Source organism: Athene noctua, chromosome Z (genome assembly GCF_965140245.1).
Source record: "Athene noctua chromosome Z, bAthNoc1.hap1.1, whole genome shotgun sequence".
NCBI classification, from domain to species: domain Eukaryota; kingdom Metazoa; phylum Chordata; class Aves; order Strigiformes; family Strigidae; genus Athene; species Athene noctua.
In genome coordinates this window covers 29,614,658-29,641,695 of record NC_134077.1, presented here as the reverse complement: position 1 = coordinate 29,641,695, position 27,038 = coordinate 29,614,658, and the positions used below count along the sequence as shown (strand labels likewise).

The 27,038-nt window shown below is 39.7% G+C and overlaps 2 protein-coding genes across 8 annotated transcripts in view; both read right to left on the bottom strand.

The window, feature by feature from the left end:
- Positions 1-12,220, bottom strand: part of HSD17B4 (hydroxysteroid 17-beta dehydrogenase 4) — a 63,562-nt gene extending 51,342 nt beyond the window's left edge. For 3 of the 5 annotated variants that reach the window (XM_074932376.1, XM_074932375.1, XM_074932378.1), the window contains exons 1-8: positions 12,087-12,220; positions 9,016-9,069; positions 5,880-5,987; positions 5,303-5,362; positions 4,258-4,279; positions 4,079-4,125; positions 3,247-3,331; positions 1,345-1,532 (exon numbers count right to left, since the gene is read on the bottom strand). In XM_074932376.1, coding sequence (XP_074788477.1) covers positions 1,345-1,532; positions 3,247-3,331; positions 4,079-4,125; positions 4,258-4,279; positions 5,303-5,362; positions 5,880-5,987; positions 9,016-9,069; positions 12,087-12,144 — 622 coding nt within the window. In that variant the 5' untranslated portion in view covers positions 12,145-12,220. Of the gene's footprint in view, positions 1-1,344; positions 1,533-3,246; positions 3,332-4,078; positions 4,126-4,257; positions 4,280-5,302; positions 5,363-5,879; positions 5,988-7,887; positions 7,909-9,015; positions 9,070-12,086 lie in introns of all 5 variants that reach the window. The other 2 variants (XM_074932374.1, XM_074932377.1) reach the window with 2 other exon arrangements.
- Positions 12,221-24,528: 12,308 nt separating this feature from the next.
- TNFAIP8 (TNF alpha induced protein 8) overlaps positions 24,529-27,038 on the bottom strand; it is a 63,793-nt gene continuing 61,283 nt past the window's right edge. For all 3 annotated transcript variants that reach the window (XM_074931908.1, XM_074931906.1, XM_074931907.1), the window contains exon 2: positions 24,529-26,350. In XM_074931908.1, the coding sequence (XP_074788009.1) occupies positions 25,785-26,350 (566 nt within the window). In that variant the 3' untranslated portion in view covers positions 24,529-25,784. The remainder of the gene's footprint in view (positions 26,351-27,038) is intronic.

Below are 27,038 nucleotides of genomic sequence, written 5' to 3'. Positions count from 1 at the left end.
AACTACAGTTAGAGTTCTAGCAAGAACAGTAAGTGGGCCAAGCTGAACATACATAACTATGGCAATGAATGCTAAAGCCTGCAGATATCTAAAGATGAACAGCAAAGTACTAATATAACAAGGATAATTTGGTAACACATGAAAATGTTTTTGAAGTTCTGATGTCCAAACCTTTTAAGAGTATTTGAAAAACTGGACAGGGAGGGAGGAAGCAAGGTAAGAAATAAATGATCAAACTGTAACTATCTTATAGAGAGAAGAAAGGATCTCACTCTTCTTAAAATGACTAAGAAAGAAAATTAGGAGGTGGTTTTATGCCTCTGTGTAAATATCTTCAGGAAATTCCAACTACTGAGCTTCACTTTGTGCTTCAGGAACTCAGGGCTGCAAGCTTAACATATTTGACTCTTCTGTAAGTAAGTGCAATAAATCCCTGGAACCTACAACATACAGAGGTGCTAGACTTCCTTATCACTTGGATTATGTAGACCTAAACCAGAATACTTACATAGAATTTAACAGTCAAACAGAATCATGCATTCAATCCATGCATGACTGTATAAAATATGTTAATCTTCAATATCTTGTATAACAGTCTGAAAAATGTAGTTATTCTCCTGGTTTTGAAATCTGCCTATCACTAGGGAAAAGAAGGGTGGGAGGGAAATGAAACAGAATGATTCTAGAAAACTGAGAGTAATTTGCTTTCACAGGCTTTTTTTCCACAATTCTGTTTCTTCCAGTCATTTGCCAAAGTAGTTAGTCACTCTATTTATCCTAAATTTATACTTTACACACTGCTGTCTCCTACAATGTCCTTTACACTGACTTTCCAATGCAGTGTTCTGTTAAAATCTTTTCAAGTATTCAAAGATTAGTAACTGTGTAATAAAGAAAAATGTAATATATTAGGCAACTCAGTTCATTATCATCACCTGCTGAACATGCAACAAAGTACACACAACATGTTGTGCAAAAAAGGTATTTTGCAATTTGACAATATTATAACAAGTGCAGACACCTTATACACATACCTGACTCCACAACTGATGAAGCAAACAAATCTTTCCACTACCCTAGGAGAATCTTGAAAGAGACTATAATTAAAGCATCTTGCCACATGAAATTGCTTTTGTGAATTACAAAAATTGCTCATCTTGTGGCAGAAAGTAATTCCTTACAACAGACAAAGGAAGCTGACAGTTGAGAGACAAAAAGACAGTAGGAATAACGAACTGGCAGTGCATGAAGTGTAAAAGATTTACATTTTCTAAGAGATAAGAAAGTTAGTGGTGCTTCAATTCACTGAAAAATATCAGTACATGTAGACCTTAAATGATTCACCTTGTGGCATGACAGTCTGGGTTAGTCTAGATCCAGCAGTAGGAGCAATTGTGTTGCAGTGGATGTTGTACTTCCGGCCTTCAATCGCAACTGTGTTTGAAAGACCCAAAAGGCCAAGTTTTGCAGCACTGTAGTTTGCCTGACCAAAGTTTCCATATATTCCAGCAGCTGAGGAAGTCATAATTATTCTTAGGAAAGAAAAAAAAAGTTCAGTGATTTCAAGTTGTTTAAATCTACACAGCAGCACTTTCTAGCTTTGGCATTATATTCTCCATTTTCCACAAAAAACAGTGTGCAAACAACATAACATAATTTGTTGGTTTTGCTAAGAAAAAGATGTCTATTTTACGTTTGACTGATAGCAAACATCTGACAAATCCTGAAGCACTGTCATAGTAGAAGAAAACTGACAAATTCATGAGACTTTTTGAGTTATACTGCAAAACTAGAGCAGACATTCTGTGACAACAGAGTATGATATAAAGTATCCTCTCTCCATGTTCCAAGAGCAGTTCAAGTGGCATTATTCTTATAACTAATAAATGGCTTCAGCAGTCAGAATAAAACTATTTTATTGAAAATTACTTCACCTCAATATCTATCTGATATGTGAAGATGCCTTCTTACCGAGTTCTCATTCAAAGAATCCTAATGTGCGTTAAACACATGGAGGAAGAAGTTAGTGAAGTCTTGCCCTTTGCTGTCCCCTAACATTATTGCTGTGGAGATGACTGAACTGCTCACAAGAAAGCTCTAAAACCACTGCAGTTCATCATTGGTTTGAGGTAAGAGAAGATCGTGCTGCATTTCTTCTCATAAACTGGAATTCAAAAGAAAAGAGTCTACACCTTCACTTTAAAAGAAGCCTTATCATAATCTGTTTCAATCTACTGTAAACACACTGCATAGCTGGGATCAAAACCTGTTTCATTTTTATTATTGTCTCATTGACAATAATCCAATGCTTTTAAATTAAAGAAAGAGATGTGTTACAAGTACTGACTCAATATGATCAAGACGAAAAAAAGCTACAAAATCTATACAAAGCAGGCATTTTGCAGATGGCACACATCTATACATATACTGCAGAAACACTCACTACCTCTGTTATCTGAGCAAATACAGAAATGGAGAAATTCTCCTAAATGGATGAAACTCCTGGACTTTAGCCATCTATTCTGCTTACTGATCTCTTCCCTTATCCTTACAGTGCAGCTCCCTGGATGAGAACAAATGTCAGTTTGATCACAGAATGACAAAGAAGCTAATACAGGCTTCAACACATGGGTATGGTTGTTAAGATTAATATAATTATGTCAGTGTCTTGATAAGAAAAGAACACCAAAAGTGAAAAAACTTAAAAGGTCTGAATTCACTGTACTCCTTCTATACATCTTTTTAGTATGTATTAACAGTAATACATACTAAAATAGACTAAGAACACTCCCACAATGTCTAATACAATTATGTTTGTCCAAAGGAGGAAAAAACCCAAAATAACCAAAAACCCAACCCTGAACAAAAAAAACCAAGACCCACAAGCAGAACTGCATGCACCTGTCATTTGAGTAAGAAGGAGCAGGAGAAGAATCCCTCAGACTTGCAGCAACATAAAAGTAACAAGTATTTCTAACCAGTCCTCATGAAAAGAAATGCTATTTCTATAACCCTACAGCTCCTGTTCTGGGATATTTGCATCTACTAGTAAAAAACCTTTCAATATTTGGCTGAGGAGGCAGAGACGGGTGTAGAACTAAAGGAATAGGGGCTTACACATTCGGACTAATTTCATTACATCCCCGTGACAGTGAAAGAGAAGGATGCAAACCTCCTCCTTCACTGTCAGGGCATGCAGCAGTCTGTTATACTGTACTGAAAAGGCAAAAAAGAAGAAATTTTTACCTGCCAAATTTCTGATTTTTCATATGATTCCATGCAGCTCGGGTGACCAGGAATGATCCCCTCAAATGAATTCTATGAATCATATCTAGGAACAAATTATGTCATCTTAATAATTCCAGGATTTCATCTCTCAACTTGAAATACACCATTTGCTTCTTCTTCATGACAAAAACTGCACCTCTTCACACTCTCAAACTGTTACTAAAAAAGCGGTGGGCTTTTTTTCTTTTCTTTTTTACAGATCATTTTGAAGTGCTTGCCTGAACATACATTGATCACCTTTTCTGCCTATTGGATTGGGTTCTCCTGTATAGACCTCACAAACAGTCAAAATTCCTGCACTTAAGCATAGTCAAACAAGGACTACAGAAGCTAGACCATCTTTGCAAAAGTCGCCTCAACTAGCTTATCCCCACATATCACCTCAGTGAAGCTTCCCCCTCTTCTTCTGTCCCTTGGCACATCAGCTTTCCTTCCCTGTTGTTAGTTCTGGGTCTTTTAAGACTGTTTAGTATTCAGCAAGTCAGTGCTGGCTCTCACAAAAACTACTGTATGTGTTTCACATCGCTCTTTTGTATTCCACTCAGCAACTAGAAGAAGCAGTTGGAACTTTTCTTTCCCTTGGAACTACATACACCTACTATGCATTGCAGCACAGATCTGGTTTGTAAACCAAATACAAGCAGCTTAGTGGTAAGCTTTCAGGGCAAAAGATAATTCTCTCATCTGGCAGAGCCAGCCTTCCCTGCCTTCTCTTCTCCCTTGTAGCAATGAGAGGGATGTACCTTTCACCTTTCACACATGAAGTACATTTTAAAGTTTATCAACTCACCCCAATCTTCATCACTTATCCGAACAAATGAACGGTCTCGTAGGATTCTAAAATGATTCATTAGGAGAACAAACACAAACAGAAAAAAAGAGATAAAAAGGTGTTTAAACAAAAGTGACAACCCACCATCAAACCCACAACCCACAAACAAATGGGAAAAAACCTTCAGGTTTACTCACCCAGCATTGTTTATAACAACGTCTGGAAAAAAAAAAAAAAAGAAATGAAGTGTATAAGTGAATACACTGATAAAATACAAGCTTGTTTCTATTTTTCTTCAACTTCTAAAAATATATTAAACAAGAACACTGCACACATACATCATGTTATTATTCTATAGCTCCTTGCCCAGAATAGTGGAACACTACCTATGGACAATAATTAAGACAAAATACTTCAGGACAGGAAAGTCTTGACATGCCAACGTAACAAAGCCTGACAGGGGGGTCTAGCTGAGAAGTGCTGGCTACCTAGGAACACAATACCTGCAGGAAGAAGCCATCCTGCAGAGTTTTGCACCTTCCTTTGACTTCCAGAGAGCTCCCGATTATGCAGTCTGTGCCACCATCTTTGTTGCACTATCCCAAATGATAACTAGAAGAGTCACAGAGCAACTCAAGCAACCTGGATCATAACAATTTTTTGTCAGATATTTAATTTGGTTCCTGTTGACTTTGATCATATGTATTTTTAGCCATTTAACCCTATGTTTAACCTTATGTTAAAAATCACATAAACTTCACAATTAAACAGTGGCAATCATAAAGAGAAACATTACTTGTTAGATAAAATACCTCAAGGTTTGTTTTTTTTTGTTTTTTTTTAATTGTCTTAAAACATTTTGATCTTCACATAGGCAAAGAGCTTCCAAAACATAACAGGGCATCTCTTGACTTTTCACCAACATTATTTATCTTGGTTTTATGCATCTAGTTTAATAATGAATTCTGTGCTTTGAGATAGAAATTGTTAACCATTACTGAATTACCAAAATTCTGAAGCGCAGGAAAACAAGAGCCATATATTGAACGTTAAAGTACTAAAAAGTACCAAGAAGACAGATTTAAAGTGGAAAGCCCCTGATTTAGGTTTCACTGACTAAGGGCATCAAGGCTTTGGCAAGTTCTACTGTTTTCACACTGTACTTCATATACTCATCAACTGCACTGTTTATAATGGCTCTGAACTTGTAAACAAGTTACAGCAAGATTTATTCAACTGTACCTATCCTCCCAAAAGCCTCGAGTGCTGTCTTCACAAGCTTTTCACCATCTTCCACTGAATCTGTAAGAAAAAAGTATACATTTTCAAGCAAAATTAACTGAATACGCTCCACTTCCAGGACATTAACAACTCATTCCATGACCTAAGAAAAATACACTGTGTACAACCCCAATATAAATTCAAATTCAGCCACTACTTGCATGTGGCCTAAACCACATCCCACACAGCAAGTCTAAACGACACGTTTGTCACTGCAAGAAAAAAAAGAAGCAAAACAAGTAGGAATCATCCATTTCCATTTTGCCTCTGAGAACTGCAGATGGACAGTTTCTTAGTATTTCAATTTTAAGAAAGCATATGAAAAGAGCATTACTAGACTAGTATTAATTAAAAAAGCAATTTATGCACTTGCTTTTAATGTCTCTGTCTCCGTATTTCACATTACATTATACCTATTTAATTTATATAGTCTCAACAAACTGGCAGCAGTGCTTTCTTAAGCAGTGTCAACTTCTCATTCAACAGGTCCACTGTTACTACAGATAAAGCATTACAGTAGTCTGGAAAAAGAACATACCATAATTGGGTACTGCTTTCCCTCCTTTCGCTCTAATTTCATTGACAACTTTGTCAGCAGCTGAGGAGCTCTTGCCACTTCCCTTGAAATCAACTCCAAGATCATTCACTGCATATCACAAAGAAATGAATTTTTCATTGTTAATACTTAGACTTCATATGCTGGAAGTTATAGGGAGTATTAATAAAACCTGCTGCATCTGAATCCTACTGAGAATCTCAGATGATTAGAGAATGGTAAGTCACAATTATTTTTAAAAATTAGTATAACATACAGTATCATTTTTAAATAACATGGGAAAAATAACTTTTTTTTTTTCCCCTCCACCATGCATCCAACCTGCTTGCCCTGCCCAGCCTTCCTCTTTTAATTGTTATTGTAGTTCACAGATTAAGATCAAGACTACGTACCAATCACGGGTGATTAATTCTGGCCTCCTGTCAAACTGCTATAGCTACTGCATGAACCTAAACAACACTGAGAAGACTTTGTTCCTGTTTAAGAGAGTAGCTAAAATGTTACTAGTAAACTTCACTATAGAACAGATCAAGCGGTCTGAACAAAGGGAGAAGGGCCGCCTCTGGAGCTTCACACTCTGTTCCTGTGGGATAAGAGGGCCATCTGACACAGAGCACTACTTTGTTTCCAGGCTGCGTTCTGTACTGGGGCATGAATCGTATCATCACCACAGTTTGCTGCACTGCTGCATTTGCACATCCCACGGTTTCACTGAATTCATCATGGGAACAAAACCACCCCAAAAATATCCATACATACATTGTATTTCCACAAAGAATTTTTAAAAATTGTATGTTTAAATGGGTGCAAAATGAAATTGTAAGAAAAACAAGAATTGACTATGGATTTATATGTGTCATTAGTATTTTGCTGAACAGCCTTTTGCTATGGAACTCCACCTCTGTGCCTTTTAACTTTTTTAAGTCTTCAAGAAGCCATTCATAGCAAAATCCAGAAAATATGCAATATATTCTTGCTGCTCCTGATGACAAACAACTCTAAGTAATATCATCACAAAAGGAAATAAACCCTTTTCCCTTTTTGTGATAAAGCCTTTTTTTTTTTTTTTTAAACTATCCATGTAAAGAGGAGCATAGCTTGCAGGACACATGACAAAATTGTTCTCTATTACGCAGACAAGAAAGTCTCGATGGGAATCCTGTATTAACTTTGTGTGCAGCATTCAAGAGAAATGCAGAAGCACTGCAGAAAATCTGTATGAATAAATGAAAATGCCAAAGCTCAGAAGTGAGCTATGTGAAGAATAGGGGGAAAACAAAAAACAACAAACCAAACCAAAACCAAGAACCACCTAGCCTGAAGCAGGAAGAATTAAGACAGAACATGATGGTATGTTCAAGTACATTAACAAACTGATGCAAAAAAGAAAGGAGACAAAGTCTCCAAGCTAAATAGATCAATACCTAACCGTCTGAACATGAAGCCAGCACAATTCAAGTGAGTCTTAGGGTAAAATTTCCAAGTGTAGTGAAACATTAGAAGAGGTAATTGCTCGCCTGCAACATCAAAGGTCTTTAACACAATGCTAAAGAAAAGCAAATCAGAAACAGCACTAGGATTTCTAATCTGTTCTGGAAAAGGGTGGACAATTTTGAGGTAGAACATTTCTACAGAAACATTTTAAGAGTAGGATCGACATAGTGCTTAGAGATATGGTGTAGCTGGGCACTGTCAAATGTTAGGTTAATGGTTGGACTGGATGATCTTCAAGGTCTTTCCCAAGCTAGATGATTCTGTGATTCAGTTAGTCTTGGTAAGACATTACAACTGTCTGCCAAAGACATGCTTCTATAGGTTTATCCTTCACTTCAATAGTAATTTGTTGACAAAAGTTTAATTAAATATTTGGGAAAATTTCCAGAGGCAGCAAAGCACCTTTGAGTACAAGCACTAACAGGGTTGAAGCAAAGATGAACGTGCAAGACAGAAAAGAGCTATTCTAGGCTCTGAAAATGATAAAGTAACTTACCCACAAGTGGGGTGAGAGCAACTTAAAAAACAAAACAACAGATAAATAACATTATTTTAAACTCAAGTTTTACATCATATAATTTCCCATTGAAAATAACCAGTAGAAAAGAGCCAGACTGTAGCAGCTGTGACAGAGCACAGTTATCACCTGAACCATAGAGAATTCCTCTAAGGCTATGACTACATTATCAGCAAGGGGTGCAGAGCAGCAGAAGCCGATCTGTAGAGTGAAAAAGTTGGTACTAAGGACCTGACATCTACAGTACGTGTTTTTTAAAAAACAAACCAGCTCACTGATTGCTGTAGCCTGGTGCGACATACCAAACACTGATATGGAACAATTTAGCTGCGCTGCAAAACTGCATATTCCAGTTTGGTTTTCAAAGGAACTCCACTCATGAACTTCAATACCATCCCCCAACACAAATATATACAAATCAGGAGAGATGCTTCAAAAGCAAGACTCTAAATTAAAACAGCAACACAGAAGAGCCTTCAGGTAAACTGAAAAGCAAAAAATAGTTCAGTTTGGACTTAATACAGGTTGCAATACAAAAACAAAGCATTTCCTTCCTCTTGCTTTCAACTTTTTCTGATGAGAAGCATGAAACAGATGAAACACAACAAAAAAGGTGGTAGCAGGCAGCCTTTGGGTGTAAGAAATTTGAGATTTCCACTTGGTCACACTGGTCAGCACATTCTGCGTTTTCTGGGGGCTACCGATACTGCATTACATTCCAGTAATAACATCTTTCCTGGGAGGAGGTACTGGAAGATAACATATTCACATTTTCAAACTGTCATACTAGAAGTTTCTGAACAGTACACACCTAAGAGCACATTCTCTGGCCATAGCTCACAGTAGAAATTAGTATGGATTGATGGAAGTCAAGTCTGGGAAATGGTCTGATTCAAACTGGCTTTCCAGCAAAGATAAGCTCTTGGACAACCTTGAGCAACTTGTTTCATAAGAAAATAAAGCTTAGAAGCAAAATCTAAATAGCAAAAGATAAGACAGAAAACCATTAAACAACAAAGGTTACTGTCTAAAAGGGCATAGACTGTTGAATGCAAGCAATGTGAAAAGGCAAAGGTTGTTGTCTGGATAAGTTAACGTAAAACTTACCAACAACTGAAGCTCCTCTTTCAGCAAAAGCCAGAGCATATGCTCTGCCCAAACCTAGTTTAAAAAAAACAAAAATAAAAAAAAAGGTCAATTTGTCTCCTGGATCACATTTCAGAGAAAAAGCTACACAAAAATGAACTGCATGAAGAAAAATGCACCAAATCAACGCAAACACCTTGAAGGTTCAAAGTCTATAACTATTTCCCCAGGAGTTAAGTTTCACACAAGTTCATAACATAAAAGTAAGCACATACAGATAAATAGTAGACAAAACCTCCAGTCAAGAGAAAAGAAAAAACAACCTATGCTTACTCTTTGTTACTGCACTCAACAGAACCATCAGGGAAAGCTGTCTGCTGCCTAGTTTGTGCCTGTGATGGAAAAGTATGTTTGTAAGGCAGAAAGTTTAATGACTTGTAGCCTTGTAGAAGGAGGGGATGTTTCAAGTTAATTAATTACATTCTAAGTGAATAACATACTTCCCTGGTTAATGTCAGTCTTGAAGATTTCAAGACGAATCTGAGAAAAAATAAACTGTGACTGAAGATGTACTGACAAAAGCCCTCCAATTATTTGGATACCAAGGATCACTTAGTATCACAGTTAACCATATGAATCCATAGTTCACCTACCATAACAGAAGACTCTCATTTTTTCCTCACATACAAAAGCAAGACTCTCACACCTTTACTCTGGCTTAAATTCCAGGTCTGTCATACATTTCTTTTTTGTCACAACAAATGATTTACAGAAATATTATCTACTGTACCAGTCAAACAGAAATCAATGATAATGATCCTTTTTTTCATTCCAAAATAACCTGAGATTTGAATCACCAGAAGATGGTCAGAAAAATGTTTCTGAGAGCAACAGTATCTCTTTGCTCCTCACCAAAACATTCAAAGTTAACTCTCAAAAGAAAAAAACGGGGAAAAAAAAATCAGAACTGTTTAGACTGTTTTGAAAGACACTAATCTAAACCCACTAAATAGGAATTTTCCTTAAGATTCCTATGAGCCTCTGCAGTGGAGACTATCACATGTGAGGTGCACATACGTCCACCACCTGATGTAACCCAAAGCCAAGAAAATTTTTGTTTTGAAAAGCCACACAGTGAGATGTGCACAAAACCCAGACCATGTTATATGTGAGAGTATTCTCAATTGGCAATCAAGGACTGAAGGCTTAAGAATCAAAACTACTCTTAAAAAAAAAAAAATTAGCTTGACTTGCATAAACAATGACAATGCTGCCTAACAGGCAGGAACAACACTTCACAAGGGATTTGCTCACAGAGAAAAGAAACTACTGTATTTTTAGATGCCTGTGTATGTGAAAACAGGTTTCACTTTAAAACAAACTAGTGAACCATATGTTTCAGACAAATCCCTGGCTCTGATCTGTTCACCGGCAACCAATTAAAAAATCAATGTTGACAAACAATGCTATTAGCAGTACAATCTGACTACAGTGCTGTCAACTAAACAAAGGCAAAAACCCAACTAATCTGAAGTTAACAGGGCTTCCCTTTATCTTTGCTTAATCAACCACTTACCATAAACTACTGTGAAATAAAACATTCAATGATCATTTTCTCTTTTCACATAACATTTTCAAGCAGCCTACTAGAAGCAGAAGGGTCACTGTACCAACACTTATGATAAACAATTTTCCCTCCCATGCAGAACTTTTTAGAAGCTTTGTTACTACCAGTGTGTCTTTGTTTTGCTATTACCTAAGGTTTTAACCTGTTTTTCAGTGAGACTCATTTTTATATTGAGAAAAGAACCTAAGTACAGATCTGGTAAAGGCTGAAAAGCACCATACAGAGATCTGGCCTCAATTATTCTCAGGTTTGTCACCTTCAGCTGACATGGGAGGACTGTTGAGCGCTTTCCACAAAATCAAATACTCTTGGTCCTTCTCTGTAAAATATCACATAATCTATGCCCTCAGAATGACTCCTCTGGCTATGTGCAGCTCCACAAAAAAAAGAACAAAACGTCACTGTGGGAAGGCAGACACTTCTTAGAGGAGGGCAGAACAAGCTCCTTTAGAAGCTCATCACAACTACAAACTTTGCCCCTCTACTGCCCATGCTCAAAGTTCTTGTCTTTGCTGCAAGTACCAAAGTAGGAAAAGGTCAAAGCATCCATTCAGGAAAAGAAAGTAAAAAAATAAAAACAAACCAAAACCCAACCAATCCTACACCACAGCAACAAATAAAAAACATTTCCTGGCAGAACCAAGCATTCCAGGGCAGAACCAGCTCCCCTAGAGAGACCAGGCCCGCAGCCCATTAACAGCACAGGCCAGCCCTGCTGCTTAAGAAAATCTCTCTGCACCCCTTCTTTCACGTCTCTGCTGCCCTCTCGCCTTCAGTCTGCCTTCCCGGAGGAGGTCTGGGAAGGCAGCAGCAGCTGAGAGGCTGTTTTCTGCAGCAGCTCTGACCATATTAAACCCCAGCTGAAACAGCACTGTTCGAGACCACACACATTACAAGCATCAATCACTAGGTCCAAGGCAAAACTGGAAGGAATTAGGATACCAAAACCGTACATGGAGCAGGACATCCATTACTAACTGGAGTTACTCATCCTGTGTATTTGAAGAACGGCAACCTCGCATTTGGAGGCAGTACTAACATGCTAGCTATCAGCAGTACTGGGGCTTAGATCAAACTGCAGTAGCTGCAAAGCACTGCAAGGAAGACGGCGGTAACCCCTGTACAGCCTTGGCACTGTCACGGAGGCCCCGACGGGCGAGGGCCGGCACCTGACAGGGCCGCCGCAGGGCCCGGCCTCCCCCACAGGCGCCGCGCCTCATTCCCGCCGCCACACCTCTTTCTTCTGAAGGGAAAAAGTACATTTTTAACGAGCGAAGCCCTCACAGGCGTCCCCGGCTGCCACTGGAGAACACGGAGACACCTGTCAGAGCCGCGGGCAGCGGCAGCTACAGGGTGTCCGCCTCGCCCGGCCTCCCGCGGGAAGCCTCATCACGGACCCGGCCGCCTCCTGAAGGGGACGAAACTCCCGCCACACCGCACCCTGGGACGGGACACCGCTGCTCACCTCCGCCGGCGCCGGTCACCAGCACCGCCCGCCCGTCAAACCTCAAATCCGCCGCCATCGCGCTCCGCGGCCCAGCGCTCGACTGCGCGGCGCGCCGGCCCGGCTGCCGCTACACGGGCAGGGCGGCGGGGCGGAGCGAGGGCCGGCACCGCGCATGCGCCGCCACCACCCGCTCCGGGGACCGGCCGCGGCGTTGGCCCCGGCGGCGCCGAGCTGGGGGCAGAGAGGCGGTTGTTTTCGGGCTCCAGCCGCGCCTTCTCGCTCTATTTCCGTACTTTCACAGGCAAGGCGGGCTGCTTGTGAAATCGTGGGATTTTGAGAGGCGAGCTTGTCTGTCCTGCTCCACGGCAGGCACATGTTTACAGGTGTCTAAAGAGGCCACAGCTGAGTAGGGTGGATTTCAAGATCAGGCTGCCTGAATGTAGACATCACGCCTCTGTTTAAAGTTAATCTTTATGTACTTCTTTTATATTAATCTTACGGTTTATGTTGCGTTATTTTTTGCTTTATTTACTATTTCCCAATTCAAATCGCTGCTTTCAGCAGTTGCTTCCCTGGTTGTAGAAGTTACTGAGATTGAACCATTAATGTGAAATACAACACTTCTTTCCCACCCCAGATGGAAGTCTGTGCTGGCAGGAGGGTTGCTGCTGGGCCCTCTGAGGGGAGGCAAGGGTCTGCCCTATGGTAGGCACAGCAGGTTCCAGCAGACCCGCCGCAGGGCACGGCTGAGCCCAGCAGCCAAGCTGTTGGTGCCTCTGTGCAAACATATTTAAGAAAGCTTAAAAACCATTGTGCAGTAGTTTTGGGAGAGAGGAGTGTGAAAAGTGTGAGAGAAACAGCACTGCAGACACCAAGGGAGGAGGGTGAGGAGGTGCTTTAGATATTGGAGCAGAGATTCCCCTGCAGCCCATGGTGAAGGGCAACAGTGTCATTCAGATTGTAACCGTATTGTAGTTCGTAGAGCCAGTGCTCTGGATCTCAGCAGCAGATGAAGTTAGGATTTTCCAGTATTACGTACCCAACTCATCTGAACTATGGACAGGGATCTCATGGAGCTATTCCTTCTTACTTGTTTACTTTCCTGGCTGACTGAGAGCACCATAAGCCTCAGTCTCTCGGAGCTCTAAACTCCCTGCTTCTTTCCATTGTCTGTCTTAAATCTAGGAGGTGCTCTGGGAACAGAGGATGGAATAAGGAGTGCCTAGAATTCAGACCAGCTGACTAGCTTATTTTGTTGTGGAGCTCATCATAGAATCATAGAATGTTTGGGGTTGGAAGGGACCTTAAAGGTCATCTAGTTCCTCCAACCCCCCCGCCGTGGGCAGGGACACCGTCCACTAGACCAGGTTGCTCAAAGACCCATCCAACCTGGCCTTGAACACTGCCAGGGAGGGGGCATCCACATTACCCCTGGGTAACCTGTTCCAGTGTCTTACCACCCTCACTTAACCTTCCTTATATCTAATCTAAATCTACCCTCTTTCAGTTTAAAGCCATTATCCCTTGTCCTGTCAGGACATGCCCTTGTAAAAAGTCCCTCCCCGTCTTTCCTGTAGCCCCCTTTAAGTATCAGAAGACCACTACAGGATCTCCCTGGAGCCTTCTCTTCTCCAGGCTGAACAACTCGCTCAGCCTGTCCTCATAAGGGAGGTGCTCCAGCCCTCTGATCATTTTTGTGGCCCTCCTCTAGACCCATTCCAAAAGGTCCATGTCCTTCTTATGTTGGGGCCCCAGAGCTGGACACAGTACTCTGGATGGGGTCTCAAGAGAGTCGAGTAGAGGAGGAGACTCACCTCCCTTGACCCGCTGGCCACACTTCTCTTGATGCAGCCCAGGATACTGTTGGCTATCTGGGCTGTGAGTGCACATTGCTGGCTCATAGTCAGTTCTCCATCCACTAATATCCCCAAGTCCTACTCTGCAGGGCTGCTGCCAATCTACTCATCGCCCAGCCTGTATTTGTGCTTGGGATTGCCTCAACCCATGTCTATGAACTCCCTCTGCACAGGTGAACTTTAATTCATGATCAACCTTTCCTCTACAGTTTGTAAAGTCTGGATCATTTCTGGAGCTAGTAGGAAGAAAAATTGGTTTTGCTGCAGATTTCCTTGGCTGCAGTTTTCCTTTCCAGATTTCTAGTTCTAGTACTGTCTACACTAAAGAGAAGTGATAGTTACCCAAGTGATAGATATTTGGAGACTTTCAAACTAGAAGAATTAAGTATCTCTGACCTCAAGCAGTCTGTAACATTTACTCCTTTAGAAGTAATAGAGATGTATCCCCTGTGATTTTATTACATGCAGTTCAGTTAGAATGGGGAAATTGCACTGAAATATTATAATTGCAATTTACAGTTTGGGCACTAGAGGAAGCATTGTGCCACAGTGAAACTGACTGAAATACCTACATTTACAGATATGACACCACAAGTAATGGAATTCTTATATGACTCATCTAAAAAGGGCTTACACACAGATCGAGTCTTTTAATACACCTTGGTTTTACTTAGTCAACAGATTCACTGGCATTCCTCTGGCCATATAGGCACCATTATCTGTATGCACTAGAAACTACAAAAAATTGTTCAGGAGGCAGGTAAGGGAACACGGGGCAGATAAATGGTCTACAAAAAAAAATCACGTTTTAAGCATGGGAAATATTGCTGAATGTGCACAGAAACGACCCCTTGCACTGGATGTGTGTTATACTGACACTGTATTAATCAGCACAAAATAACCTCACAACTCCTCAGACTTCCAAGGTTTGCCTATTTCATTTGAATGAAGCTCAATACAAGAGCAAATTTCCCAACAGTGAGAGACATGGTGGAGTTGGCTGTGTATTGCAGAGAGAACATCACTGGTTGTAATTTGCCTGTACTGTGCTGGGCAGTAGAAAGAAGCTGTTTCCCAGGAGGGCAGAGCCATGAACTCATTTGTGAATGCTCTTCCCAAGGAAGTAACAGATTGAGCTCGTAACTGCCTGCCAGCTTTGGTTCAGCCTCAACACGCAGTATTTTGTTTATTGTGGGATTGGTCTCCCACCTGGGAGAAGAGAGGGAGCCTCCATGATAAGAGCAGTGCTGGTTGTTGGGACAGCCGCCTGGCTGGCCCCTCAGTGCAACCATGACACACGACGTACCTTTATATAGAGTGCACATAAGAGAGCCTTGCACTGATGCAATGTGTAGTCAGTGTGATATCTGCTGAGTGTTACGTTGCCTTCTTTGTTCCCTCATGTTTGTTATTAGGGGTGCTAGGGGCTTGTACTGTCCAGCAAGTTTAGGATGTAATTTGTTAGGGTAGGTGAATGCATGCCAACTAACAGCACAAATACCCAGCTTAGTCACCTGTGCATACACTCCTAGAAACATCTAGTTCAGACTGGAAATACTCACCAGAACTAATGTCGCATTCCTTACACCACCAAATTTATTTGCGTAATCCTTTATATAATCATATCTATCTAAAGCAGCATAGTTCTTTGTGCATGGCCATAAGTTAGTCCTAGGAGAACTTGGTTCACTGTTAGTGCTGCTTCTGGACTCTTACACGCTTTTGAACAGGCCATTTCAGCTCTAGTTTTTCAGGTTCCATGGTCTTCCATGTACTGTATTTTTTAGATGACGGGCTATTCAAGGAAGGGACTCCACTTTTGAATTTGCCTGGAAATTAGTTGTTACATGCCCCAGGTAAAATCAGACCCTGAGATACTTCTATACATAATTTGTTCTCTAAGTAGCTAACAAACAGGCCTTGTTAACAAGTTGGCATCTTTTATACCATCCTCATTTTGGTGCATAGACTGCAATTAGAATCAGTAAAGAGCTCCCACTTCAAAACAATAAATAAAATTTGAGTTTCCTCAACAGATTTTTTTTTTCTGGAAAACATAACAGAAAGTGCACTGAAGTGAAAGTATGTCACTTCTATATTTTATGTTTTTAAAGTTAAATGTGCCTGTATTAAAAAGATCCAAAATACAAAGAACCACTCAGAATGGAGTTTGATGCATTCCCTTAACAATCAGAAGTGATTTGTTCCAGAAGTCATATAGCTACCAGAATACTTGCATCAGTCTAAAACAAGGTACGAGGGCAAAACACTACCACTGTTAACCAAAGCAGGGTGATGTTAGGTGAAAACTTGAATGGAGCAGGTGTCAAACCACAAATCAATAGCAGGTGTAAAACTAAGTTTTGAATGAGTGAGCCATAGTGGGAGATTAATAGCAGGATATCCAGATTCCAAACTCAGCTAGACAGGGTTTAAAATGGTTGAAACTGGTAATGAAATAAGTGAGTCAAAAAGGAAGACAAGATCTACTTTATTTTGTCTCTTAGTGAGCAGTGTGAACTAACATGTATTTATCATTAACTCTTTTACTGACATATCAGGCTTTTAACGACAGGAAAAATTTGCCAAAACTCCCAAGCAGTACCCTGTAATTCTGCAGATGATTATGGGTTTTTGTGTTTCACTTCAATGCCTAGAGCACCTAAGTTGTTTTATAAACAGTACATTTTCATGTTGTGCACTAAAACAAATTTGATGTATGTTCTAAAGGTTTGTGGTTTGAGCCCAGAGGGCAACTGAGCACCACGCAGCCATTCACTCACCCCTTCCCCTGCAGTGCTGCAATGGAGAAAGAATGAATCAAAAGGCTCAGGAATGGAGATGAGGACAGAGAGGGTGTGTCACCCATTAAGGTCACAGGCAAAAGACAGACTCATTAGGGGAAGAAAAATATCACTTTAATTCAAACACTAACAAAACCAACCCTTAATAGACAGTGGGAGAGTGAAAATCATTACCACATCTTAAAAACACCTTCTGCCACCCCTCCCTTCTTCCCAAGCTCAGTTTTGTTCCCAATTTCTCTACCTCCTCCCCACCCAGTGGTACAGGGGGAAGGAAATGGGGTTTACAGCTCCTTTCTCCTTAGCTGGTGGTGGTGGTGAACTCTGTGCATTTTTCCCCTGCTCTATTCTGGTGTGCCTCTCATGGGTGACAGTCCTCCATGAACCTTCTCTGAGTCCTTCCCAAGGGCTGCAGCCATTCCCGTGCCGCTCCAGTGTGGGTCACCCCCATATGTTGCAATCCTCGCAGCACTTAACGACAACAGCGGGGACTTCTTCCCATACAGTCCTGGCCTTCAGGCTCAGCCACCTGCTCCGGGATGGAGTACTCCACAGGCTGCAGGCTGATCTCTGCTCCTCTGGTGACCTCCACGGGTAGCTGGGGGACAGCCCTGCCATCTCACTATGGGACACAAGGGTGTCTCTCTGCTCTGGCACACCTTCTCCCCTTCCTCCTCCTTTCTTCCACTGACCTCAGTGTTCGCACAGGTGTCCTTCTTATAACTCTTCCTCACAAGTCCCCAACCCCCTTTCCGGTTTCCCTTCTTAACACATTATCACAGAGGCAAAGCCACTGTTGCTCATTGGCTTGGCCTTAGCCACAGGTTGGTCTGACCTGGAAAATGGGGGAGCTTCAAGAAAGTTCTCACGGGGGGCCACCACTGTAGCTTCCTCCCCTACTACCAAAAACATTGCCACACAATCCCAGCACATAAAGTCATTATTTTGACTAACATGTTAGATAATCAGTTTTTTTGTCTTTGTCTCTTTTATAAACTTGGCTTTGCAGATGTGGTGGATACTGTAGGTCTTAATCCCATTGAAAATGTTTCCTACCATCTGCTGCTGTAGGTGGTGACCACCTTTGAACCTTTTATTCAGGGGGAACAAATAAATTGACTGACTTGCTTTTACTCTGTACTTTTTAATACTGCTATTACTGATCTGTTTGGATCATAAGGCTCGTTTTCAAGTACTTCATTTGCTTTCTGCATGGCTTTGCTCATGGAGATTTGTAGAGCCCTGTTCACTAGGAACAGATTTCTCTAAAAATGTGAGTGAATGAGACAACCAGATATTTCTTGCCATGACCAACAACTAGATACTGAATCCATGTTAAAAACTCTGGCACCCTTCACTGACCACTACAGAAGCATCACCTACAACAGATGGTACCTCCCCACAGCCTTAGTGCTAGAAGTCCCTGGGGTTTTGAAGATAGACGTTTTCTGCTGTGACCAAAGAGACCTTGCGTACAGCCAGGTCGCCATCCCCCTTTCTTCTCACTCTCTGCAACCATCCCCTGGCTGCCAGTGCAGAGAGGTCATTGAGAGGTCTCAGCCCTGAGCTGGTCACAAATGTTAATTTCATACAAACTCACTGTATGGCCCAGCTCACCCTACTAATTACTCTTAGTAAAAGTGGTTAAACTACTTATTTTAGTTAGGTATACAATTTTATGTGATGGAAATCCCTGCTGAGGAGTTCTTCATAGCTAGTATATAGCATTTCTATTGATTCCTTTAATCTGCAGGAGTAGCAAATAGTATTTTCATTCTGACTTGCATTCTTTTGTGTTCTTTTATTTTTCTGTGAGCCTACAGCAGTTAGTGTTTTTTTTTCTTGCCATTGTTTGTCACCCTCAGAACTTGAAAAGCAGCTTTGCTGATGTGATGTTGAGGAGCAGCCTACTGTGTAGTTAACAGTGGATATATTCTTATGAACCAACTGCAGATGTAAATGCAAACATTTTTACAGCTCTTGTCAACAACCCACATCACAGGAGGCCTCGTGTCTCTGTTTTAGCAAGAAATGTTAATTTTGGCATTTCTTGAACATACCACTCAGTTAAGTGGAAAATCCATGCTGGGAGTACAAGCAGAGCACTATGGAAGCTCTCCATTTGATTCTGTCAGACTCTTTAAGGGAGACTGAAGCCCTGGGACAGTCAGGACTTGGTGGACTGCTGAGCTGGTATGCAGTTACACTTTAGTAAAAAAACTCCTGAAGCAGAAACTAGTTGCTTGTGCACACCCACAACTTTGAAAATACATCCTGTGCAGAGATGTTACGGAGGTGTCTGCAAAAAGGCATGGTGTTGCTCCCATAACACAGCCACTCCATTTCATCCTAAATGAGTCTTCATGAAAAATCCATTAACTTGGTTTCCCTGCAGGCAAAAAAAAAAAAAAAAGGAGAATAAACCCCACATAGATTAAAATAAGAGGTAGCAAATAGCCGTATGCCGCTTTCTGTGGAAATCAGATGCATACTGGCACTACTACTGAGTTATGAGTAAACAGATTTTACAGATGAGCTGAGTCTTTAATGAATAGTTGGAAGACTTGAAATGCCTCCTGAGAAAACTGATTCATTGCAGTTGCTTCCTGAGTTAACAGCCATATTGAGCTCTAGAGCAGCCAAAAATTCCAAGAGGTTTTGCTCACAGAATAAATCCAGGCAGCTCCTTTAATAAACAGAAAACTTGCACAAAAGATAAGGTACTTTTGAACTGTGCCTCCTAAAATGGCTTCTTCTCTCAAGCTGCTACCAAGGGCATTCTACAGTTCTTATCCCAATGTTACAGAAGCTTTCTCTGTGCATAACTGCACACATATATTCATTTCCCCCCAGATAAACAGCAGACTTCCAGTTGTCTCTCAGAAATACCTACTCCATCAGCTTCCACCCCAACCACTCCAAAAACGCAAATGAAAGCCAAACACCACATGTTCAGACTGACTATATTCTGTGGCAAGAATGCCTCCCCAGCCTGCAGTAAAGAGCAATTTTAGTTAAAAATACATGAAGTACGGAATAGCCTACTAACTGAGAAACGAGATGGATAGATGGAGAACAGCCAGTCAACTAAGTAACAACATAAACACCTCTTCCTGTGGTAGCTTGTTCCTTCAGCACTTGCTTTCCTAATCAGGAATGAAGTGGGAAGTTTGAATTCCCCAGCCAAGGTTCTCCCAGATCCAAATGGTAGCAAAGCCTAGTTTTCACCAATACTGTTTTTTAAAGGGTCTTCTTCCCTGTTTCCATATTTTGTAGCATGAGATTCTCAGTTCTAACTTTGGGGTAAGCTATAGATTGCAGTGTCATAGGATACTGGAACTGTAAGTTTAAACGTATTGTCTTAGTCAAGCCGGTCAAATGCCTGTGCTTTCACTAGGCAGTAGACTTTTTCACAGTGAAAATGGCAAAGTAAACTTAATGAGATCTTTGTCTGATTAGAGCCCTTTCTCCCAGAAAAGTGCTGAGAATTCCTTTCCTTTCTAACACTTTCTGATAGTTTCTCATATGATGGCAGAGCAAATGTACCTTTCGGGAGTGTCCATATCATTGAAATCAAGTTAGGCAGCCTGTAACAGAGACAGTTTTTCAGTTGAGCAAAGAGACTCACTTTAGTTCCAAGGATGAGATAATTTTTCTGTTGCTGAATTATCAAGATCCTTGAGATACAGAAGCAGCTTTCTTGAAAATAACAGCTGATTTCATGTCATGTCCTGGGACCAGTGCACTTATTCCCCCCCTGGCTGAAAGCACTGCCTCAGTCTGTCTTCTGCAATCTCTTAGCAGGCCTAGCAGACGTTACACAGTTGTAGGTCTTGACTCTCCACAAAATAAAATCAAACCCAAAAGGAACAAAGCAAAAACCTACGGTATCTCAAGTCCAGTCAGTGAAGTAAACTGAAAGCATCAGCTAAGTGGAATGGGGAATGGCTGTGCTTTCATGTCACAGAAACCCTTAATTAACAGTAGTCTATCAACAGCCAGGGGAATTTGTTCTCAGGACCCAAGCCAAGCCCAGCTACTGAAATAGATTCCTCAAATGAAAGGAGACTAAATTCTGCTGAAGAAAGCCAAATAATTTTTCAACACTATTCCACAATGGGGTAGAGCTGGTGCATTGCCATTCGCAATAACAGGATTGGTTATTTACAGGCCCTACTTGGGCTGATGTATTCCTTCTACACCATTACACTGTTTGTATTTAAAAAACCCCTCACACATATTAATCACAACCATATTTTTCATCCACTGTTAGCTGTGACTTGGCCAGAACAATCCACAATAAATGAATTCTAAAAAATATAATTCAAAATGTCCCCCAAACGTGTTGCAAATGAAGAGCTTTAGGTTGCCATGTTTAAAGACCAGTGGGGCTGATACTCTGAGAAGGTGCCAGCAGGAACTGGAGAACAAGTGGGTAAAAAGCCAACAGTTCTCTCTTGGAATAACCCCCATTTATCAAAACCTTCAGTATTACATCCACCAAGAAATTTTATAGCACACAAAACACCTACTGACTAAAGAAAAAACCCCAAGGTATCTAGGAAGACATGATCCACAAGGTTGACTTCTATTTTGTTTCAGCTCATATTTATGTGCATAATAAAAGCACATTTAAAATACAAATATTTAATACAAACTGAAATAGGAATTAATTTGCCATGAAGCCAATGGAATGTATGATTTTAAAATCCAGTGTTAAACTTTTTAGAGCAGACAGTGGAAGGTCTTACATCTGATGGTAAAAGTAATTTATATCTAAATTACAGTAACTGTAGGAAACTCCACCTTTGTCTTCCACCTACCACACCAAGACTTTCCCACAGGGGAAAACAACAAATAGCAAACAAGTTTCAGTTGCTTGGGAAAGCTGAACAAATAACATGCCTCCTTAATTCCATTATTCTTCATCATTATAGTCTTCTTTGTTTCTTGATACTGTGTAACTATGGGACATCCCAAAGCTAAGAGCTGCTTTTCAATTTGCTCCTTAACAGAAAGAAATGCCGTAAGGGATGTTTCTCCAGAAACTGGTGGTGTGTACAGACTGTCAGAAGATATACATCAGTTCCTGTATGTCCCAAGCTCACAAGAAAAGGTGGTTATTGATTAAGAATGTCCTGCCTGTAAGTATCAGCTTTAAAACTGTAAAACAGAAATTTAAATACTAAAACTGAGTACTAAGAAAAGATGATCACTTCAGCAATTTGTGGTTTAAACATTAAAAAATCTTGATTTGTGATATTAACCAAGCACTACTATAACAGAAAGAGCTCTTAGACACAACCTGTAAGAAGATAACTACTAGTCTATTTTCATAGAGGAAAAATGAATCACATGGTAACCTAAAATACTTAATATTATAGATAGGAAAGCCAAAGTTGCAATATAATTTCAGCTGCAGTATGCAAACTTCAGCATGTATAGATTAGTAATTTAGTATTTTTTTAGAACGTCTTTATCAGAACAAATGCAAGCTTTTTTTTAACAATTTGGAAATAACAACAACATTACTTAGTCTAAACTTTCTGAGTAGTAGCTACTGTGTCTTTTTGGGTAGCATTTTTTTTAATCAGAAACTTTCCTTTCCAAAAATATGGGAATTTCAATTATGTGCAAAACATAAAAACAAGATATTACAGAACTTTTCTTGACAACTATAATATCTTTTGGCAGTTGTTTTGTCCAGAGTGCAGATGTTTGCCACTTAACCATGTATCTTGGCTGACCTGCCCAAATCTGGATGAAAAAGTTTTAACAAGGTTTCTCTGCAAATGGTTATGCAAACGGAAATCTTCGTTTCATGTTCATGCTAAAGTACACCCCCTGTAATGCATTCAAAAGCACTACTTGCCCATGCAATGTGCAACTTAACTTTCTCCTCATAATACCATCATCCATGAGAATGATGGACTTATAGGAGTTGGTGTGGATTCCTCTCTGCTAGACCACAAAAGCATGTCCTGGTCCCTTGAAAAGTTACATGCAGAATTCCAGTTTACCTTTAAATAGTTACATGATAGCTGTTAAAGCTACTTCAAGGGGCTGGAAAGCAACTGAAGCCAACTGTCATCAAAATCAGTTAGCTACTTCCTTGGGACAATTCAGTCTTTTTAGGGAGTAAGCAGCTGGCCATCTTCTCACTCCTTTATTTCACAGGAATTTGCTTTATGGGTGGGGTTGAATCTTTTTTTAGAAGAGACATGATTTCATATTTTCCTAAAAAAAAAAATCCACCCCACCCCAGTTGCTGAAAGCTTCCATACTCCTCATAATCTCTGCACCTTCTAAATGGAGATAAATCTCAAAAGATCTTAAGATCTTAAGGACAGAAAGAAGAAAGAAAAAGGCTTGTAATTTACCCAGTTGTGTGTTTCTGCTTGTCTATGCAAACACACAAATGCATACACACATAATTAAGGGGTGGCCAAAAGTTCTAGTGAATCCCTTTCAAGGTGGCGCACACAAAATGGCCATGATAACCTCCCTATACCTTGTTTTCTTTGTATGGCTGAGATCACATTTGTTTGATGTATCTTGTAAAAAGTATCCAAGGTCTGACTTTACACTTTTCAATATCTTTAGAAGGCTATAACATTAGTTTTAACTTCCACATCTTCACCAACATAGATTTTAATGGCATTAGGCACTACGTATTAACATTGACAGAATGTTACAAATGTGAAACACCTAAGGTACTCAGATTTAAAAGCCTATTGTAAAATGAATCCATGATGACTGAATTTTAATATATTGGTAATTTTTACCCTATTAAAACTCACTGTTGCATCAGTTTTGCAGCACAGAATAATAACATTATCCAACCCATAATTAAAGAGTACCACTGTAAGTTACCGTGTACTGAAAATACACATAGTTTGACCACAGTATGGCTCATATATATGTAAGCAGGTGTTAACAATGTACAAAGAACATTTAAGCAATTTTTGTCCCAGGGAAAATTCAAATTTGAGCAGCCAAAATATTCTGGGTCATGGCTGATGAAAATCTTTCGTGATTTACACAGCACATACATATATCAAGCCCGGTTCTAAATAAGATAGTGTCCTGCTCTCTTTTCAGTAACTGCTACTATTCATTATAAACTCTGCTATTTTGTAGAATTGGAACATGATTTAGAAATAGAATTTGTAAAGAAAACTGCTTTCATTTCTAGAAGTCAGATTCTTTTTTATTTTCACCTCAAATAAAAGAATTTTGAAAGAAAACAGTTCTCTCTAGGTGGGAAAAGAAAAGAAATAAATGGAGCAAATACATCAGAAACTATACTCTTCACAATTTCTGGGATTTTCCTCATGATATTGCATTCCTACACATGGCTTCTGATGGACAAAAGTACAATGTATTTACTGTTCAGGTAAAATATGGGAAGGGATCTTAAATTATATTCCTTTAGATCTCAACCTAATAATCTAAATTTTTGGCAAATTCTGGCATACTACCCTTACATCAGCTCCCAGTTGTTCCAGCCCAGTAGCACATTAATCTTCTCTCTCGCCTGGACACTAGTAACTTGTATAAAATTGAGTTCACATTTTGAACACGCATTTCTATGGCACACTTCTGGCACCCTTCTGGGAATATTCAGAGCCTCATCACCAAACAAACACGAATAAAAGTAGATTCTATCTCTTAAAAATCACAAGTAATGCTGAAGCTGTATGTCAGAGGCTAAGATGCTTTCATTGCCAGCACAGGCCAAGTTTGCTCTTTATAATTTAAAATTCAACAAGGGAAAAAAAAAGGCATGAAAAGTTCAGGGTGCAAATATTCTTTGGTTTACTTATTAAAACAAAAGGACACAGCAAACAGCAAAAACACTGGCAATTAAATAAACAGCAAATTCTTTATATGCTTTCTAACAAAAATCTTCAGGTGTTTGAAATGTATTAACTTCATGATTTTAAGTACATTACAGTGTCTATAAAGTCACATTTTTATATCCCCAAGGACAAGGCAGAGAGAAGATGAGGGAGAAAAATAAGGATGAAGGGTAGGAGGGGAGAAAAGTATTAAAAATAAATGTATTCAAGATCATTTTTCCATTAGTTAAATGGTATATAACACAATGATAAAACTAATTTCTGTTTCGAGTTTCAATGTACACAAATTGGCTTGGAATTTTTTTCAGGTGATCAAGCTTTCTGATTCACATCATCATACACAATAGCCTAGTGTATAAAATACACTGCCTCATACCTTTTCAAAAAGAATTGTCACCTATTAGCAGGATTCTAAATACCTTAAGGAATTGCACAGGTAAGTCACTGTGTTTTACCTTATCATAGGCAGAGTTAAAATTACGTACCGCAGGTGGTTTCCAGGGAATAGTCTTCCCCAGTTAGGCTATTACTGTAGCTTATTCCTCAAATAATCCCCATATAATCAAAGGAAGCAAGCATCTGTGTGGGTCTATAAGGATCTATACTTGGTAGCCTTGCAGACAGGAAGTTTTTACCACTGAGCTGGAGATGAACAAGCCTGCTAAGACTCTACGTGACAGCATCACTGACATTATTTAAAACTGAATGCTTCATAAGAGCAACACTAGGAAGCTGTGATCTGTGCAGAGAGCATAGAAAACTATAAATGAATCAAATATATATATTTTACAAATGTCAAAGAAATTATAGAGTGTACCATCACCATGATAGTCTGTTAGCAACATTACTGGAGTCTTGTAATTTAGAAGTAATCCTGTAAATCTGTGACAGGTGTGGATTGTCTAAGAGCATCTTGCAAGACTCCTACTCTACTTGGGCCACTCTGTTTTATTGTCTTTATCCAGCTGTTTCTGTAGGCAAAGCACAGTAAATAAAGTCATGTGCAGTCTTTCCCCCAGACTGACTGTGAATAGTAACAGATAGCTCATAACAAGGAAATCAATTTAATTAAGATATTTTGGAAATATTTGTCATAATGTAAAAAAAACTTTTTGCATGCTCCCTTATTCCTTCATAAATCAACAGTGTTCCATCTACAAATAATGCATAGGCAGCTAACTTTAATGCAAGTACTTATATGTTGCCCTCATCTAACATTTTATTGACACCATCACAAAGTTTCTGCAAATGGAGTTTATAAGGTCCAAAGGGATTGTACAAGGCAGCCAGAAATTCACAATCAGAGAAGTGATCAAACACATTGTTGACGCGTCCATGTGACTTTGCAGTTAGGTGACGTTGAATGATTTCATGAAGTAGCTCTCTACAATCATTTAACAGTTTGGACAAAAAATTCCTGTCGAAAGTATAATCCACCTGATGGAAACTGACCACGGTTTTAGCCAGCTGATGAACTTTCTTCTTGAATTTCTCCATCAATGCTATTTCATCCTGATTAAATTGGTTGTTCCTGTAGAGAATTGCCAATTTAAGGACTATTTTAATGAGGTTTTTGATGATTTTCTCTGCTTCCTTTTTATTTTGTGTATATTCCTTTGTCACTCTGTAGAGCTCATCTAAAACATCACTGCTTGTGTCATCGATCAAAGTAGTTGCTATAGATTTGGACACCATTTTTCCAAGGATCTTCTTCTGGGCCTGAATAGCCAGACTTTTGGAATTAAAGACATCTGTGGCCACTGGGGGGGGAAAAAAAAAATGCAATCAATACTTCATAACAGATATACTATGAATAGAAAGTTAAGGAATATTTCCATGTCTGTCCATTCATATTAGTCCTACTAACTGCCACAAAAATAAGGTAAACTTATGTATGTAGTTGCAGAAAATGTAATCTTTTCAATCCCTAAATTTTGTTGTCTTTAGGTTTACATTCTTTTAGACTTTCAAGAAAACACAAAATTAGATCAAACTCGCTAAAAATGGTTTAAAATATCTCTCTAGACATGGATTGATATGATTTCAAAGTGAGGCAATAAACCTGCCCTGTTTGATCAATTGAGTCATTAAGTCTGGTCTGATTCTCATGTTCATAATGAAATCTGAAACCATGACTATCCCAATGCCATGACAATTACCACTGGTACTCAATTAGAGAGAGTAATTCAGTGAATTAACTACTGCAAAACTGTTTCCTGCCTAGCATTTTACATAACCAGTGAATTCAGATCCCACATATCTATTATATTTTTTATGTATACATTTTATATATAGAGACACACACACATGCACACATGTAAAATACAAACACAAAAATCCTTTGTCAGCAAACAATACTGAGATTCTCTGGATGCACTCTAAAGAAGTTAGTTTTCAGGAGGAAAGCAAGAATAGATTAACACTTCTATGTCCTATACTTAACGCAGA